This window comes from Melozone crissalis, unplaced genomic scaffold (assembly GCF_028551555.1).
Source record: "Melozone crissalis strain CALT ecotype California unplaced genomic scaffold, PUWL_Pcris_2 ptg000008l_1, whole genome shotgun sequence".
Classification (NCBI taxonomy): domain Eukaryota; kingdom Metazoa; phylum Chordata; class Aves; order Passeriformes; family Passerellidae; genus Melozone; species Melozone crissalis.
Window position 1 is genome coordinate 12,616,036 of NW_026535786.1, and position 16,697 is coordinate 12,632,732.

The following is a 16,697-nucleotide window of genomic DNA, read 5'->3' on the forward strand; positions in this document are numbered from 1 at the left end:
GATTTACACTTATTTCACTCACTGGAGGTGAAAAGATTTGTGATAGCAAAACAAAGAAAGAGACTGATGGATCAATCACAATTGATCAAGCAGAAGGGACAATCACTTAATGACCTCTTGCAGTCTTTAACTGAAAACCTTCCAGAAAATGTTACAAATTGAATTTACAATGCATCCTGAAATAGACTGAAGTAGAAGAAAAGAAGTTAGGAAGGAGAATAAGAGCAAACTGGCTTTCATACACTGCCAAAGTTAGGACTGGCTTTTAGAAGCATTTTTCAATGCGCGTCTGCCTGGGGAAAGCATAATTGCATTTGGAGGCTGAGAGTTAGACTACTTTCCATTAGCAGTTTATCCTAAGGCAGTACCACAGACAAGTGACACCAGAAAGTGGTTTTTGCATGTCTCACCGAAAGACATGAGCTGTTGTGGTGCCTGTCAAGAAAATACATTTTCAAAACTTACATGATAGAGGACCAAAGTTTTATTTTCAGTGGTGGCAACTGTAGCAACAACAACAACAAAAATTCCTTTAAACTATACTGCTGGAAAAAAAATCCAATTGCTAACTCCTGTATTTCTTAGCTCATCTCAGCCCAGCTTCTCCCAGACTCAGTTCTTCAGGGCAGCGATGCTTGGCACTGACAATTGCACAGTTTCATATGCAGTGTGGTGCAAAGAAATAACAAGGGAGTCAGACATGTTTTTTCTAGACTCTACTGCTGATGGGTAAAGGAAGTAAAATGAGGATATTATTTATGCTAACAATACAGAACTATTGTTAAATATGCTTCTGACTTCTTTTCATTATTCAGTCAAGCTTTTAAATTCAAAGTAGTAGAGGAAAACTGTTACATACAACATTTAATGAAAGGGTGATGAGACCAGAAGTTGCCAGGCAACTGTCTCCCATCCTCAAAGAATCTGCTGTAAAATCAAAATGTGTGCCTCTGACTTTTAATGTAATGTTCTTAATAAACATGTGTGGTAAACTCTGGCTCAATCAATATTAATTACTTGCCTCTGCAGTTTGTCTGCCAATGACATTGAATCAACCTCCTTTGATAATATAACTTTTTACCCACTTCATTCCAGACTCTGTTGCCTTACTCCAGTCAGCCACAGAATAGGTAACATTCTTCTAGAAGTGGAGAACAGAGTTAGTCAGACTTCCTTATTTTAGCAGTGAGTCAATTTGTGGTTTTTTGATGCGAGAGAAAACTTTCTCATGAGATTCAGAATCATAGAAAGATTTAGGCTGGAAAGGACCCTTGAAAATCATCTAGTCCAATTCCCTGCTCCAAGCAAGCTAAAGAGTTCTTGAAGTCTTTGCATGTTATTCTTTAAAATGTCTTTTAAACTCTCTTATTTTTTAAGTTAGAGTGTAAACCGTCCTTAAACTAGTCTTCAAACTCTTAAAATCTTTCAGAATTCTTTAAAAGTCACTAAGAAAACAAATGCTAATGCATTCAGGAGAGTGCCATAGGTTAGTAGCTTGGCTTCCTAAGAAGTCTAAGTACATAGCCATTGAATTTGAGAGCAAACGGGTTTCCTGTGCTTCTCAGAAACCCATATACTAACACAGGCACCTTGTTCCAAATGTTTGTTCTTGAAAATCTTGGTGTGGTGGTGCAATACAAAGCAAAATTATTCCAGCACAGCAATTAGAGTCAAGTGAAAAACAACCTCAAAGCAAAGGTATATGTCAGTAACCTCAAAACACTGCAAGTTCAGAAAAAAGCAAAGAAGAAAAGCAACTTTCCTTGTATTGGTTTGATTCCATATAAAGAAAGTTGTCTTTATAAAGGCCATTCAGAATTACTTCAATGACAACCTGAAAGGGCACCAATAGATATTTGTAGTAAACAGTATTGGTTTGGTCTCCCATGTGAGTAAAAATCCAAAGATAAGATGTGCCTTTTAATATCTGCCTTTATTGACTCTGAAATGATTATACAGTTTGAAGATCTGGAGCCTATGGAATACTTGCTCTGCTTTTTCTGTATAATAAGCCTTCTCTAGATTAGGTTTGTGTCAAGGATCTTATCTAGGACAAGCTGTGATTCCTTCATCACAGGAAGAGTACCTGTGGGTTACTCTTCCTAGGATTTACCATCATGTATAAGAAACAGTTTGCACACCTTGGAGCCATTGTCTCAGGCTTTGCAGGCATCAATGAAGTGGTCTCTTTTGGTTTTAGCCTTTTTTAGTAGGGAAAAAAAGGAAGGAAACAAGCTTTTAACATTGACAAATACAAATTTCATCCCTGCTAATGGAGAGGTAGGCTACCAGTGGCAGAGGCAGCAGACTGTGACAGTATTGCAAATTGTGGGCTGAGACTGGAGTCGTAAGAGCTTGTGACTCGTAATAAGAATACTGTCTCCATCTCCAGCTTGCCAGGGACTTGCCCTGTCTCCTTTCAAAAAAGGGCCTGCCTGCCTGCTGTGACCTCTATCTCATTTGCTTTCACATTACCTCAGCACAGTGACTTCCAATCTGTGGTCTGCAGCCCCCCAAGGAAAGGCACAGTGATACTTTTAAAAGACTTACAGAAGCAAAAGCTAGGCAAGGCTAGCCAGTAGGCTTAAAGTTACTAAACTAAGATGCATGTTTCCACTGGAAAAGTTAATAAGAATTCCTACTGGAAAAGTCTAAGAGTTCATATGCTGAAATCTAATGACTTGTTTAACTTTGGGTTAGAAAATTTCACTAAGACGAAAAGAGCACCTATGTTAATAAAGCCAGCTACAGTGTACTCGTGCATAGTAAGTGTGTCTCAATCTCATTTAATTTTCAACAGAATTGAGAGGTCATTAAATCTCTTTCTGAAGAAAAATTGCAAGGCCCCAAAACAGCAACCTTTTTCAGCAACAATACATCACTGGTGTGGCAAGCCTAGAACTGCCTAGGAAAACATGTGCCGCTGAACATTCTTTAACCCCTTTCTCTGGCTGCAATCTTGCCTGTGGAGTGACTTGACTTTTGTATAGTATAGCATTTGCGTGCTACCATGACCAAAAAATCTTCCTGGAACAGATTCAGCATTGAAGGTAATTACAGCTGTGCTACAATCATAGTGTGGTTTCCTCAGAGCAAAGCCGGTGACAAGAGAGGCACCTTGCTGGCACCTGTTTTAATACATGAAGATCTTCTCTTCAGTTGAAATACATCTGACAAAAATTTGTCAGGAGGCAAGCCGGACCAGCCAACCAAAAATAGCATCACCACAGTGGTGTATTCTAGAATTGAAGCTTCTATGACCCTTTACTGAAAGTTTCTCAATACTCTTTGAAGTTCTTTTGCTGGTGTGGAAGACAATTTAGATGACGATGATGAAAGAAGCGTGGTGACATCTAGACACTTCATGAGTCCTGTAACTTTAAATCTGAGAACAGCTGAGGCTGCTCTTATTTCTTTGATCATTTGGCTATGGTCAGGCAATTTAAATTTCATCACATCATCATGGAGCCTTTGACACAACTGAACACAGAAGAGATGTTTGCTTATCTACAGTATCTTTATGGGTGGGATGATATGTTTTTTCCCTACAATGATCCATTGGTTATTTTCAGGGAGGAGCAACTCCATTATGTAATTACTCGTTCTTTAGGGCACTGGCACACAGGTCTCCATCCCACCCATATCATTTCTATTTAACTGGTACTCATGCTCTTAAGGGAAGATAAGGTGTTCATGTGGGACACCGAGCGCCAGTGCATCGATTACAGAACCTGTTTATCAAACCCAGGTTCTGCTGTCTGCTCATTCTCTGAACTGCCTGACCACATTAAGGTCTTGCATGAAAACAGTTCTGGTCATAACAGATGGTGCTAGATGAGTGATAATGATACTCTGGTCCAACATTTCACCTAGCTGGTTTGGAACACTTCTTTCTGCTACCACTCACTAACAGTACCAATAACTACAAAAAGGACAGGAGTGAAAAATCAGATTGTGCATCTTAAGAGTTCAGAATTTATGGCTAAAGGCACATTACCAATAAAGCAAATGTTAGCTCTTTTGTTATTTCTGCATTACATTGCATAGGATCCATTGTAAATGGAAGAGATTTTTTTTTTTCATTTTTTCAAGGTAAAGAGCTTTGTATTGTGAGCTGTGGTTTTGTATGGTGTGTCAAGTCTACTTCTAGTGTTTACAGAGAAGCTGGAAATTAGTCTGATGGTGATGGGCAATACTTGCTCTGTTTGCATAAGTTCCTTTAAAGATGGATCAGGTGGAATCCCACACAGGGATGGGGTAATTATGCCTTGATGATGATGATCAAACCTGCCTGGAGAAAAGAAGCTGCAGGAGATGGCAGTCTGAAAGTCATCTGAAAGTGAGGAGCTGGCAATATTCAGATCAAACAAAGAGAAGCCAGAAACTAGGCCTTGGAAACAATGGAAATAGCCTTTTGAGAAATAAATCATGGGAATATTTTTCTGCAGATCTGCCTCTGAGATAGTGAGAATCACAGTTCAAAGCATAGGTTCATCCTTCGAGGACACAACAGATGTAAACAGAGGCAACAAAAGATGTAAAGCCTTTTCTTTCTAATTGCTTGCCTGCAAACTCACCAGTATTTTAGTTAGAATTATAATAGAAGTTGTTTTGTTTGGGTTTTCTGTTTGTTTGGTTGGTTGGGTTTTAATACTATTATTATTTTAAATAGCCTGTTAGTCTTCTTGGAGGACCATGCAATAGGCAGGTTAATCTCCAAGCTCCAGCTGACTTGTGCTGCTTTTGTGTTGACATGAGGAAGTTCAGTGAACCTTGTCCACTCATTCAACAGCTATAAAAGAGTGAAGCAGCTTTCTGAAGCTGCCAGGCAACGGGGCTGTCACCACCCCAGTGCCCGAGCAGCCGTGGTGATGAATGTCATGGCTGTACAGCATCTTCAGCTCACAATGTGCTCTTTTCTGCCCTTCAGGTCACAACACTGAGTGCACTGGCCAAGACTGTTACTTGGGTCTCTGGCAGTGACTCCTTCCTAGGCTGCCTAGTTGGTGGCTCATGCAATCTGGCCTTCCCTACAGCTATTAATTTACACTTCACTCCTTCTCATCTCACTGGTTTGTATTCCCTCTTCTCACACTTCTGAGTAAAACATATCTGGATATGCATAACATTTTTTTTTCGTCCTCTCCCAAACTGACACAAAATAATTAATTTTCAATTAACAGGACATCATTAACAAATATCTCTCCACCAGTCCACAGATCAACAGCAGCAGGTCATGTCAGGATACAACTCTGAAGCCAGAGCTGTTCCCATTTCCAGGTAGTTGTTGACTTTACTAAGCATATTTCCCTTATTTCTATACAGATCCTGTTTACTCAGGGGAGCTAATCCCCTGTGCCTGATACTTAACTGAGAGCAGTGAGGTGTGCACTGCTACTCTACTCCAGCTTCAGAGGTGATGGCACTCCTCTGAGTTAGCTCCTAAAGGACATGCATGAACAACGGTTGTGGGAAGACGTGCACAGAACAGCTTTTCTGATGGCTGTTTTTCACACCACCTTTGGATGCTACAAAAAGCTGACTGGCTGAGACTCTTCCAAGTAAGACTATCTGAGTAAGAGATCATCAAGTCTGACTAAGTGATCATTGAGTCTGACTCAGTGAACTGCCCAGGTTTAACGAGATAGGAGTGCTGTGCTGGAATTGCTTGCAGGTTGAAGGCTGTGTGCCCCATAGCACCATTTCCTTCGTGACCAGGACTATCTGCCTGACCAAGAAGTGGTGGAACAGAAAGCAACCATCAGCTGATACTGAAATCTGGGACCGCTGAGTCTGGTGGAACACAACCTCACCTTGCTAGAACCTGAAGGCATGCAAATGTTATGGGGTGGTCAGTGATATAGAAGTTGCTGACAGGTCACAGGTACTTGATCTAGTCTGTTGCCTAAAAATTTATCAGTGTAGAATTTGAACTATGCCTGGACTTTAACAGGACAACAACAGCATTAAAAAAAAAAAACAACAACAACAACAACAACAAAACAGATTTTTTTTGGCTTAATCAATTTGTATTCACATAGCTTTGGCAGGGCAGGTCATAATTAAACTTTCCATGGAACATGAGGTGCAGAACTCAGAACTCTTTTTCCTGAACAAGAATCACCAAAGTAATTTCCAAAGTTTTCAAGTGATTTTGGAGCCCTAATAGTTGTAGTTAGTGGCTATTCATTGATAGCCTTTGGTATATTAATGCCAGTTAGGCCACTGGCGTTACTGTCCTTAATCTTGTTTGAAAGTAGGCTTTGGGAAAGCTGAGCAGATCAAGGGCCATGCACACTAGGAAACTGGTAGAAAGCTTGAAACTTATAGCAATGCTTTGAAGTATGTGTGGAAGCAAGCAAGAGTGTGGAATAGGCAGGAAAATAATTATGTCCTCCTCCTCCTCCTCACTGTGAATAAAAGGCTGAGAACAATAGCAGCCTGGAAAGGAGACTAAGAAAGTCATTGGGAAGCTTTAATAATGCTATGATCCAAGCAGGAATATAAGTTGGGAAAAATAGGCTCCACAAAGCAGCTACCAGCTGAGAACTGAGCCTTGCCAAACATTTTAATATGTAATAAATATGGCACAGTTTGGCAGCAGTGGAGTTCATGTGATTCCTGAAATAACATACATCCAAGTTAAAAATGAAGTCACCATGAAAAAGGACCCTTTTACAAGTAAAGACTGGTGAAAGCACATATCCCAAGAAAATGTAGTAGCTAAAAAAAATGAAGTGTGTTTAATTTACAATTCATTCAACAGTATATAAAGTCATATTGAGAAGCCCAGTGTGCAGCATTCTCTAGCACAAATGGCTTGGAACTTAAGTAGTCACACATACTCATGGGAGCATGACAGGATTATGCAAATACTCTTCACATACACAAAAATTGGAAATTGTGGATAAAAGGAAAATTTCAAGATAGGCCCGCAAGCTGGGAGTGAGATAATCACAGCATTAAAGACAAATATTGGATCGCTCAGTATGTTGTATTGTAGGTGCATATAAACTGATACAGAAAATCTATAGGAATAGATAGTACATAAAATCATGAAAAATAATCAAAACATAAAATCATGAGCACCTTTTGTGCCTCACTAAAAATTCAAACTCAGAATTCTAATGAACAAACAATTCTAAATTATAACACAAACCCAAAGATTTAGGTGGGAAAGGACCTTTGGTTCTCTACTCCAATCCCCTGCTCAGAACAAGGCTGACTTCAAAGCCAGGCTGGGGAGACTTAGGGCCTTGTCCATTACAAGCAAAATGCAAGAGGAAAGCATAATTCCTTATCACAATCTGTTCACAGCTGATGCAATTATCTTTGAAAGCAAATTAGTGATTAATAAGTTTTTATAATGTCATTTTGCAAACTGCCAAGAAGCAGTGCCACTATGCCTGATAAGTGAATTTGTTCATGATTGGATTTGAGAGGTCCTTTTTGAAGTTTCAGTGGTATCTGAAACCAGTTAAGGTAGCTAGGCTGTTTGTGCAGCATGAGGAGTCTTTAAGAAATGTGAGAGCAAGCAATTTCTGTACTTCTGACACCTTCAAAGTGGCCATCATTGGCTCTCTAATGTATGTTAAAAGGTGGAAATCTTCCACTAGTACTGCAACACACCTCTCTATGCCCACCTGGTGTTGCTGTGGCAGAACTTCAAAGCCAAAAAAGAATTATCAAGGAATATGTCAGAGGAGGGGAGTGGTGGGTGGTAAGGTAGATAAAAGGGGGTTGTAGGAGCTACAGTGTGCCTCTTTAAAAGCCTAGTTTCCAATAGTAGCCTAAAGTAATGAAACCCTTTCTAAATAACTACTGCAAAGCAAGCTAGCACAAACCTTTTAGCAAACAAAACTCTACAGACACTTTACTTAAAGTACAGAGATCTTCGCTCAAAGACTACCCTTAAGCTTAGGCGAGATGCCGGCTAATGTGGTGCAGAAGTTCTGAACTACGGAAGCACAGCCCAAAACTGAGCGGTGTTCTCAGGCTGAGCCCGTGTGTTAATGGGAGCATTGTCTGCCCTGGATACAGCCATGGTCTGACCATGGAACAACCACACCTGGCAAGCCACTTCATCCTCTGTCATTGAGTACAAGTGAGGAGAAAACAAAGGTGTAGTTCTGCCTCCACAGTGTTAGCCAGCCTCTTCTGGGCTATGCCTCCGGGGCCTTGTCCATATAAAGCACGAAAATTCCCCACAGCAAATTCCTCCTCTCTGCGATAAGTATATTGACACAAATCCAGCTCACTGAAGGGAGATCTCCGGCATCTGAGGTTAGCTACAAGTAGCAGTGTTACATGAAGTACACCCTTCAGCTCTGTGCACAACACAGCTCAGACGTTTCCAGCCTGTTACTAATCAACCTAGTCAGATTATTCAGTACTAATCTTGGCCCTTTTTTGTCAAAAAATGTTCTGAATTCATTTCCGTTCTTTTTTGAACATACTTAATTCTTCATTTTGAAGGAATGGTTTCAGAAACACCTGTTCAAAGCTCTCACTACAAGAGAATCAGCCATTGTTCCCTTTTTGCTTGTGGCAATTTGTTGGACTTCCACCTAACAGTTATTGGGAAATTATGTAATTAGACAAATCTCCTCAAAAGACTTGCTCATGAGAAGTCAATGGATCTATTCTTCATCCTCTGTTGTTTTATCAGTCATCCATATCCTGATCTGTTATTTTGATTTCTCTCAGGCCATGTTCCCCTTAATTTCCAACAATTCTCAGTTACAATTACATTGTGAATATACATATTTTGAAAAGCAAATGTAGCACAAGCAGAAGGATTTGCCAACTCTGAACTTCCTGTGCAACACTCAAATGTTTTGTAATAAAGGTTTTATTTTCTATCAGATTTTGGTACTTCATCCTGAACATGCCTGGAGCCTAGAATTGGGGTAAAATTACCACACAGAGAGTTGATGAGACAACAAAGGGAACAATGAGCAAAACATGATCTACATGTATGTCTCACTAGGGCACCTGTTTTGAGCAGGGTATAATAATACTACTAATAATAACCAAAACAGCTTTACTAATGAAAGAAATGCAGCTATGCCAGTACAGGAGAACCTCACTGTCTGCCTCTACTTCACCCAGCAATGCTGCCGGGAAGGAGGAGGAGGCTGGGGTGGATTTAAACCAGCCACAGCACATTACAGAGGAAAGTCACGGAAATTAGTTAGGAACAGGCTCTACTCCACCAGGTCTGCTTTAGAGCAGGAAGGGTGAAGACTCCATTAGAAAGCTTGGGACTTGCTACAAACACAAGAGCACGGATGAGGAACTGAAACTGCGTATTAACATACGTGCTAACTACCACAGCATAGTCCCTAAATTCCCTTTTCTTTGTGCCTTCCTACACCACTCCCACAGCACTGCTGCTACAAAGGGAACACCTTCACTGATGTAGGTTGTGACACCAGAGGGACTGCCCAATTATGCTTCATACAAAATAGCTGTACTTGCACAAAAACAGCTGAGAGTTCAGCTCTCTTTTGGGGTCCATTGTTGCAGTGGTTTCAGGAGTATGTTTTGAAGCACTTCCATCAACTCAATTTTACAGTCACAAAACAAAGCGAAATTCCTCTCTCATTGTCAGCTGTGTGGACCAAACACCACAGCTTGGTGTAAAGTCTTGCAGCCCACCCACGCAGGCAGATTGCTGCCCTATGAGTTAACAGTTATTTCTTCAGTCAGCTGCTGAATTAAAAAACCTATAATGTGTTTCTAATTTCTTGAGAGACTGAGACAGAAATACTTTTGTTCTGCCTATTTTCCTGGGGAAAAAAGAGACATTGGATTTGTATGCAGCATGACAGAATGAAAAACTGGGGGGTGATTTGATTTTTTTCATTTTTCTTCATTGCTTTATTACTTCATGAAAACAGTATATTTCAAGGTTACGTTTAACCATACTGGAAGTCAATAGGCATCAGTCCTTAAAAAGCTGGCTAGGGGTGAGGCTTCACAGGTGAAGGGAGAGAGACTTATAAAGCCTAAAATGTCCAGGAGGGGATGGGCCTCAGAAGCTCAGTTTCCAGAGGGAGGTTGAAATTTCAACATGGATTATATTTTCCCATCATTTAGTACTGCCAGTGGCTCCCCTTCCTTGAATGCGGGTACTCACCCCTACTTCCGGAGGGTCGGGAAGCCAGCCCAGTTCACCCTGTGCAGTGCTTGTGTCAAGTAGATCCACTGAAAACCAGAAGAGAGGGAAAAGATAAATCGGTGTCCCAACTCATGCAGCCCACGGAATGGTTTCATCCTTGTTTTGTCAAAGAAGGTAAAGCCTGCATTTCCTCTCTCAACCCCCCCATCCTTTGAAATCCTTCACGTTCAAAAAGCATGACTAGAGGAGGGAAGGAAACATACGAGACAGGGCAGTTAGTCAGGAGTTAAAAGTTTTTACTAATATATGAGGCCCCCTCCTATACACATCCAAAAACCTCAACCCTGACAAATTTTATCACTTCCTAAAACGGTCCTAAAAAGGAAGAAGGAGGCTGAAGCCTATTCAAATGGGCACCCGGCATTAGCAGCTGAACACATATCTTTCCTTGAAATAGGAAGGCAGCAAACTAAACGACTGAAGAGGAAGGCAATCAAATAAATTACCAACACAAAAGATCAATCAGTGTCGCCTGGAGGGACTATTCAGTACTTGAAACACAGTGGGAAAGTACAGAGGCAGTGTGAAGTTGTAGAAGGGACTTTCCATTGTCACGGTACCCAAAAGCCCGGAGATGCACCACTTGTGCAAATTGTGAGCCCCCTACTTCTAACTCAGACTGTCCACCAGCTGACGATGGCCTAGAAATCGTTTAACCCTCTCCCAGGCTTCCGAGTTTTTTGGCCGGGACGTCAAGAGAGAGTAGTGGCTCCGGCCAAAGCATGGCCACGTCCTGCGGAATTGCACGGCTGCTTTAAGCCTCCTCGCTCCTGGAGTCGTGTGACAAAGGAGAAAATCATTGGTATGTTCATTTTTAGCCCTCAAAGGAATCTGAAAACGCGATCACAGTTTGGCCTAAAGTCTTGATCTGAAGACACGTTTAAAAATGTGTCACTTTGTAGGCAAACATTGAGAAAGCAGAGGAGTTGACATAAGACACACTGTGGGATGTGCAGCTTCGTGCCTGCTTTTGGGTCTGCCGGTGCTGCCAGAACAGACTACTGGTTTCTGTGCACCTCTCGAAGTCCCAGCTTGGGAACATAGGAAACAGGAAAAGTTCTTTGGATTCCCTTTTAGATTCCTGTGGGTGTATTCAGAGGGGTCGTTTCTGAACAATCTCAGAGAAGAATCTGGGGGTGAAAGGCAGGAGTGGGGAGATTTTTAAATGGCATTTAAATAACCAGGTTTCCTCCCCTTCATCTGACTGTTTTACAAATACTCCCTGCCAACTATAAGTAATAGTGTAAAGTGCAGATCAGCAAGAGTCCCCTGGAATGAGGAAGCAGGCTGTGGGCCCAGAATGAGAGATAAGAGGGATTGCGCTGCTGTTCTCACCTCTGAAACACCCTTTCAGGATTGGGAGAAGGGAAAAGCAGGAATCCAGGTTTTGCAAGTTCCAAGTGCTCACAGTATGGTCATATGGCAAAACTTTCCTAGCCACAGACTCCCTGTCCAGACAAGGCTCCTCATTCACTTCCCCTCTACTCTCAATCTCTTTATTTGAGATAATATTCTTTTGTGGTTAGTTCCAGAAGCTCAGAGGGTGAGGTAGCCTGTCTTGCCAGAACCATCACCCAAATAACATCTATGCCATCCCATCCTCTTCAGGACTGAAGCAGCAATGTGGAAGTGAGAGGGGCTGCATGGCAAGCTCTAGCAGAGCAAGGGGAAAGGAACTTGGAAGTGGCCAGGACAGGAACCTGGCAGAACCCTTGTGCCATGCTCTGCACTGCCAGCAATGGCAGCTCCTTCAACTGCTGAGTGCCCACTGGAGGGACAAAGCCCATTGCCAAGAAGTACTTCTCAAAGTGAATCCCACAACAGGGATTCTCCACGGAAAGGATGATTGAGTCAGTAAGACTACAGAAGCAGAGGAATAAAGTCCTCAGGGGCTACTAACTCTCTGGTCCACAGCTTTGCTGCTAGGAGTCTCACGTGGCTGTCCAGCCACAGGGGAGGAGGAGGTGTCCCCAAAAAGAAGAAAGGCTTCAGATAAGAGAGGACGCCTGGAAATGAGCTGTTTCCCTGACAGACAAGTTAAGGAAGAGTGGATCACAGACACAGCCCAAATGAGATGGCTGAGATAGGGGAGAAGCGGGCAGACAGGTCCCTGACTGTTACTGCCAACTACTGGTCACACGCTTCTGGAAGCCGAAGCCTGCGCGGTGCCACCCGGTGATGCCTCTCACCCAGGCTGGCCCTCTCCACTGCGTCTGCCAGCTGCATCCATCCCGTAGCTGGATCCTTAGTGGAAACGTGCTTGTCAAGGACCCTTTAAAAGATCACTGAGCACTCGCAGAATCAGAGCCGAGCCCGTGGCTGAACTTCCAGTTATGACAAAATCCCCTCAATCCAGAGCCTTGAGAAGCGAAGGAGGACTGTCCTTGGGATGGAAAAGCCCTAACAGCTCTAGCTGTGCAAAACAGAAGTCCCTAGCAGGAATTGACTGCAGGAGGAGGTAGGAAACAGAGCCGAGATTTACACCTCCCTTACCTCTCTATTAAAAGTTACTATTCTCCCACGTTTCATAACCACTGTGCAACTACCAAGATGGAAGGAGAAAAAAAAATCACTACATTTAATAATGTAAGGGAGTAAGTGGTACAGGGAAGGGAAACATGGAAACCTATAAAGGTGGAAGAGGAAATTTTAAAGCCCAACTCCGTCTTTCAGCAGTAGGATAGATAAAAGACTCTGATAAAATTACCGTCTGCTTGCTCATAAGGGTTAACTCCTAGGAGGGCTTCCTGAGGAAACTGCGGGGGTGTTGCCAGAGGAGGGGAGAAACTTTCTGAGTTTGTGTTTAAACTTGTTATCTGCAAGGCCCTTGTTTGAGGGGAACAGGGGCAGAATTCTCTTGGATCACTGGATATGCCGAGACATTTGTGTTTCAACTAGGAGGAGGTGAAGGAGGACGAGAACATACCTGGGCTCGTTCGCTGAGCCACCGAGATTCGGATGGCATCTGCCAGGCCGTGGTCCCCACACCCGGCTGCCCTTCCCTGACCCCCCGGTCCCTCGGAGGTGTCCTGGAGCCCCAGACGCGTGGGCCAGATCCCGTTCCCTGCCCCTTAGCGCGGTCGCTGTCGCTGCGCGCCCCAGCCCAGCCCTGCAGGCAGAGGGACCGGCGGCGGGTCCCACGCTTACCTTCCTTGCCGTGCGCCTCGGGAGGAAGGAGAGCCCAGAGGAGCAGGAGCCCGAGGGAGGGCTCCATGCCGCCGCTGCAGGTGCTCAGCCCCAGGCTGGCCGGGGAGGGGGCCCGGCTCGCAGCCCCCGCCGGCTCCGGCCTCCGTGCCCGGGCAGCTGCGGGCAGCGCATGGGCCTCTCCCGCAGCCTCCGAGCGCGGCGCGCGCGTTGCACAAGCGCCCGCCTGGCCCACGGTGGTGATGAAAGATCAAGGCGAGTGGGTGGAGAAGCCTTACTGCCTTTACCTGTTCTAAGGGGCTGGTCACAGACTTCCCATCTGGCAGGCAAATAAACCCACCTTAAAGGCAGCCACCTCTTTCCTGGGAGCCTCCCTCCACCTTTGCTCCACTCCCGTAAGAGGCTCCCGATTGCCACCTCCTGGGCGGCCCTCGCCATCCTTCCCGGTCCCGCCGGCCCCGGCAATGGCTTTAAACTGAAATTTTAGGAAGAAATTCTTCAGGGTGGTGGAGTACTGGAACAGGTTACCCACGGAGGTTGTTGCTATTCCATCCCTGGAAGTGTTCAAGGCCAGGTTGGATGGGACCCTGGAGCAAGCTGGTCTAGTGGAAGGTCTCGTTCCAACCCCCATGGCAGGGCAGTTGGAAATAAATTATCTTCCAGGTCTCAGCCAAGCCATTCTGTGATCAATGATAATGGGGCTAAAACCACTCAGCCATCCTCACTGAATATGTTTAGGAAATCCATCTGTACACCGGGACAGCAGCCCATTTCATTCCCAAGTATGTCACAGAGCGACAGCGATACCACTTTGTCTGGCAGAATTACTGTTTTTCATTTAGTATGCTCCTCTGCATTGATGGACAGTGCCTGCTTTTCAGCAAAAAAGAAATCATGGGAGAGGAAGCAAACTAGAAGGATTCTTTCTCTGTGTAAGAAGACCTCATGGGACTTTTTGTTTTCTTCCTGAGGGACATAAATATGAAAGAACTTGCCTTTGTTCTGTCTCTTCTGGCATTCATCAAGGATGTAACTCCCACCCATACACAGCTATTACGCCCCTCCCTGTAAAAAACAGATGGTATTATTGCACTTACACTTGCTGTACGGCTGCATTCCTCCTGCTCTCTTCCTCCTCCTCCCCAAGGAAGGCTAAAGAAAGGACCTTGTCAGGTTGCTTAGAGAGGCTGGGGGATCTCCACCCTTGGAGATGTTCCAGATTTGCCAGGACGCAGCCATGAACAACATAACCACCTCTGGAGTCAGCCCTGCTCTGGGCAGCATTTGGGACTGTGGACTCTCTGAGGGCCCTTGCATCCAATCTTTCAGTGAATCCTGTGGTTCTCATACATCTTGAGAAAGTAAGATCTATCCCAAGATGTCTGAACATAGGCAAGAGAAATTTCAGAACAAATGGTTACAATGCTAAGCTTTAAATTTTACGTAGCACATGAAGTAAAATATAGCTGCAAATAATTCAAATGTAAATGGCATTCAGAGTAGTTGTACCTTAAATTTGTTACAGTTTAATCCTGTCTAAAGTTCTCTTTATCAGTCCACAGTGCTAAGTCCCAAACTTTTATGCCTGTGTTTCCCCCACAATTGAAAGACTCCCATTTCAGGAGTCATGTAAGATTTTTTGGTCTGCAACACATACCTTGAGTTTGTGGTGGGAGAATGTGTCCATTTAGGGCTTCATTTGGACCGTTCTGTGCCTTCTTCAGTCTGTGATGTAGCAGTGGGGCAGACAGACCCACAGCTAACTTCTCTGTGATGGGATGACATAGGCAAGGCCTAAATAGACGTGAAATGGGAAAGAACCATTTGCAACTGGAGGATAAGGCTCTAGGGCAGGCCAGGAGCTCATGTCCTTCCTCAGGGAAAAAAAAAAATCAGTGTTGAGGTCTGACATTGGTCTTCTCAGGGCTAACAGAGTTTGCATCTGTAAAATCCCAGAAGTAACAAGTTCTGGAGTGAAGATCCTTGGGAGGCTCTATCTCCATTTCATTGGTGTGCAGATACTCAGAACATTTGATCTAAGGAGTGGGCAGGAAGCAATTTACTAGGACTTACTGGAGAATGTGGCCTAAAAAAAAATCCTTTCGTTTTCTCCCCCTCATAGTGTGGCCAGATGGGGATCAGCAAGTGGGGTTTCTGACCATCATTTTCCAGATAATGGTGGTCAGAATCGTATTTATTGCTTTGTGTTTTTTCAGATTGGAGATCACCTAGTGTAGCTCACAGTCAGAATGTGTATATAAAATACAGTGTAATGTTTCAGCAGGATCAGGACCTGAAGAAAATTTATAAACAAGTGGGAGCAGACAGAAGTAAAAACACAAAATGCATAGAACTTTGCTGATACCTGTAAAAGCTCTGCAAGATTGCTTTCCCTTGCCCCAAAATGCAGATCCAAAGGGAAAAAGAGGGAATATGCACAGAGGCTGTAGCCAGAAGAGTGAGTACCACACGTGCATTTTCATACTCAGTATTTCATTGACATTGTTATTCTGTTTATGCATCACAAGCTTGGATTTTGTCTTTGGAAATCGTTGGGCAAAATTAATTCTCTGACTGTAAAAAAAACACAAACAAAACCACCACCAACAAACAACTAAAACAAACAAATCCCAAACAAACAACAAATAAGCAAAACTGAAAGAGCTTAATTTAAAAAGTCTTTTTATGTCTTGTTTACAATCATATTCTATGATTCTGTAATTTACATCTCCACAGCCTCTCACTCTCATGGCTTCCCAGTGAGCATCCCATCTCTGGCATGCATCTTGTGTTAAGAAGGTAACTGTGTCTTTTCAGCTCACTCTCGGCATGTCTTTGGGCTGATTCTCATCCTCTCTTTCTTGGCCCTCTGAGTATTTCTGAATTGCAGGGCACATTTTTTCCTTCCATTCCCCAGAATCTTGTTTTGAGTATCGCTGTGATTAGGTATCCAGCTGGAAAATATCACCACACAACACACCTGGGCTTTCCTCCTACAGCTATGTGGGCTTGTGGTGAGGGAAGTGAGGAGGAAGGCTGTGCACCAGGTCTTGTTTTGATGTGCTGTTGGAAAGACAAAGGGCACTCCCAAGGCTGAATTGGGACGTGCTTCTTTTGAACTGCAGTTCAGACAGAACTGTCTCATATGATTCTTACAAATTGTTTACTGTGTTTGCTGCTCCTCATGTTTTAGAATGAGTTTCACCATTGTGCTGTTAAATGTCCTTACAGATGATGAATGAAAGAGAACCTAGAAATAATCTTTGGAGTTTCTCACTTGATATGACTTCCCTAATTATCAAAGCATCCCTTTGGTACTGATAACTTGAATCTCTGCATTCTGAATGGGCTTTCAGTAAGGTATCATAGT

The 16,697-nt window shown here is 43.4% G+C and overlaps 1 protein-coding gene across 1 annotated transcript in view; it reads right to left on the reverse strand.

Annotated features, from left to right (window-relative positions):
* Positions 1 to 13,397, reverse strand: part of EPHA1 (EPH receptor A1) — a 33,825-nt gene extending 20,428 nt beyond the window's left edge. Inside the window, exons 1-2 of the mRNA XM_054269684.1 lie at positions 13,331 to 13,397; positions 10,142 to 10,209 (exon numbers count right to left, since the gene is read on the reverse strand). Coding sequence (XP_054125659.1) covers positions 10,142 to 10,209; positions 13,331 to 13,397 — 135 coding nt within the window. The remainder of the gene's footprint in view (positions 1 to 10,141; positions 10,210 to 13,330) is intronic.
* Positions 13,398 to 16,697: the final 3,300 nt, after the last annotated feature.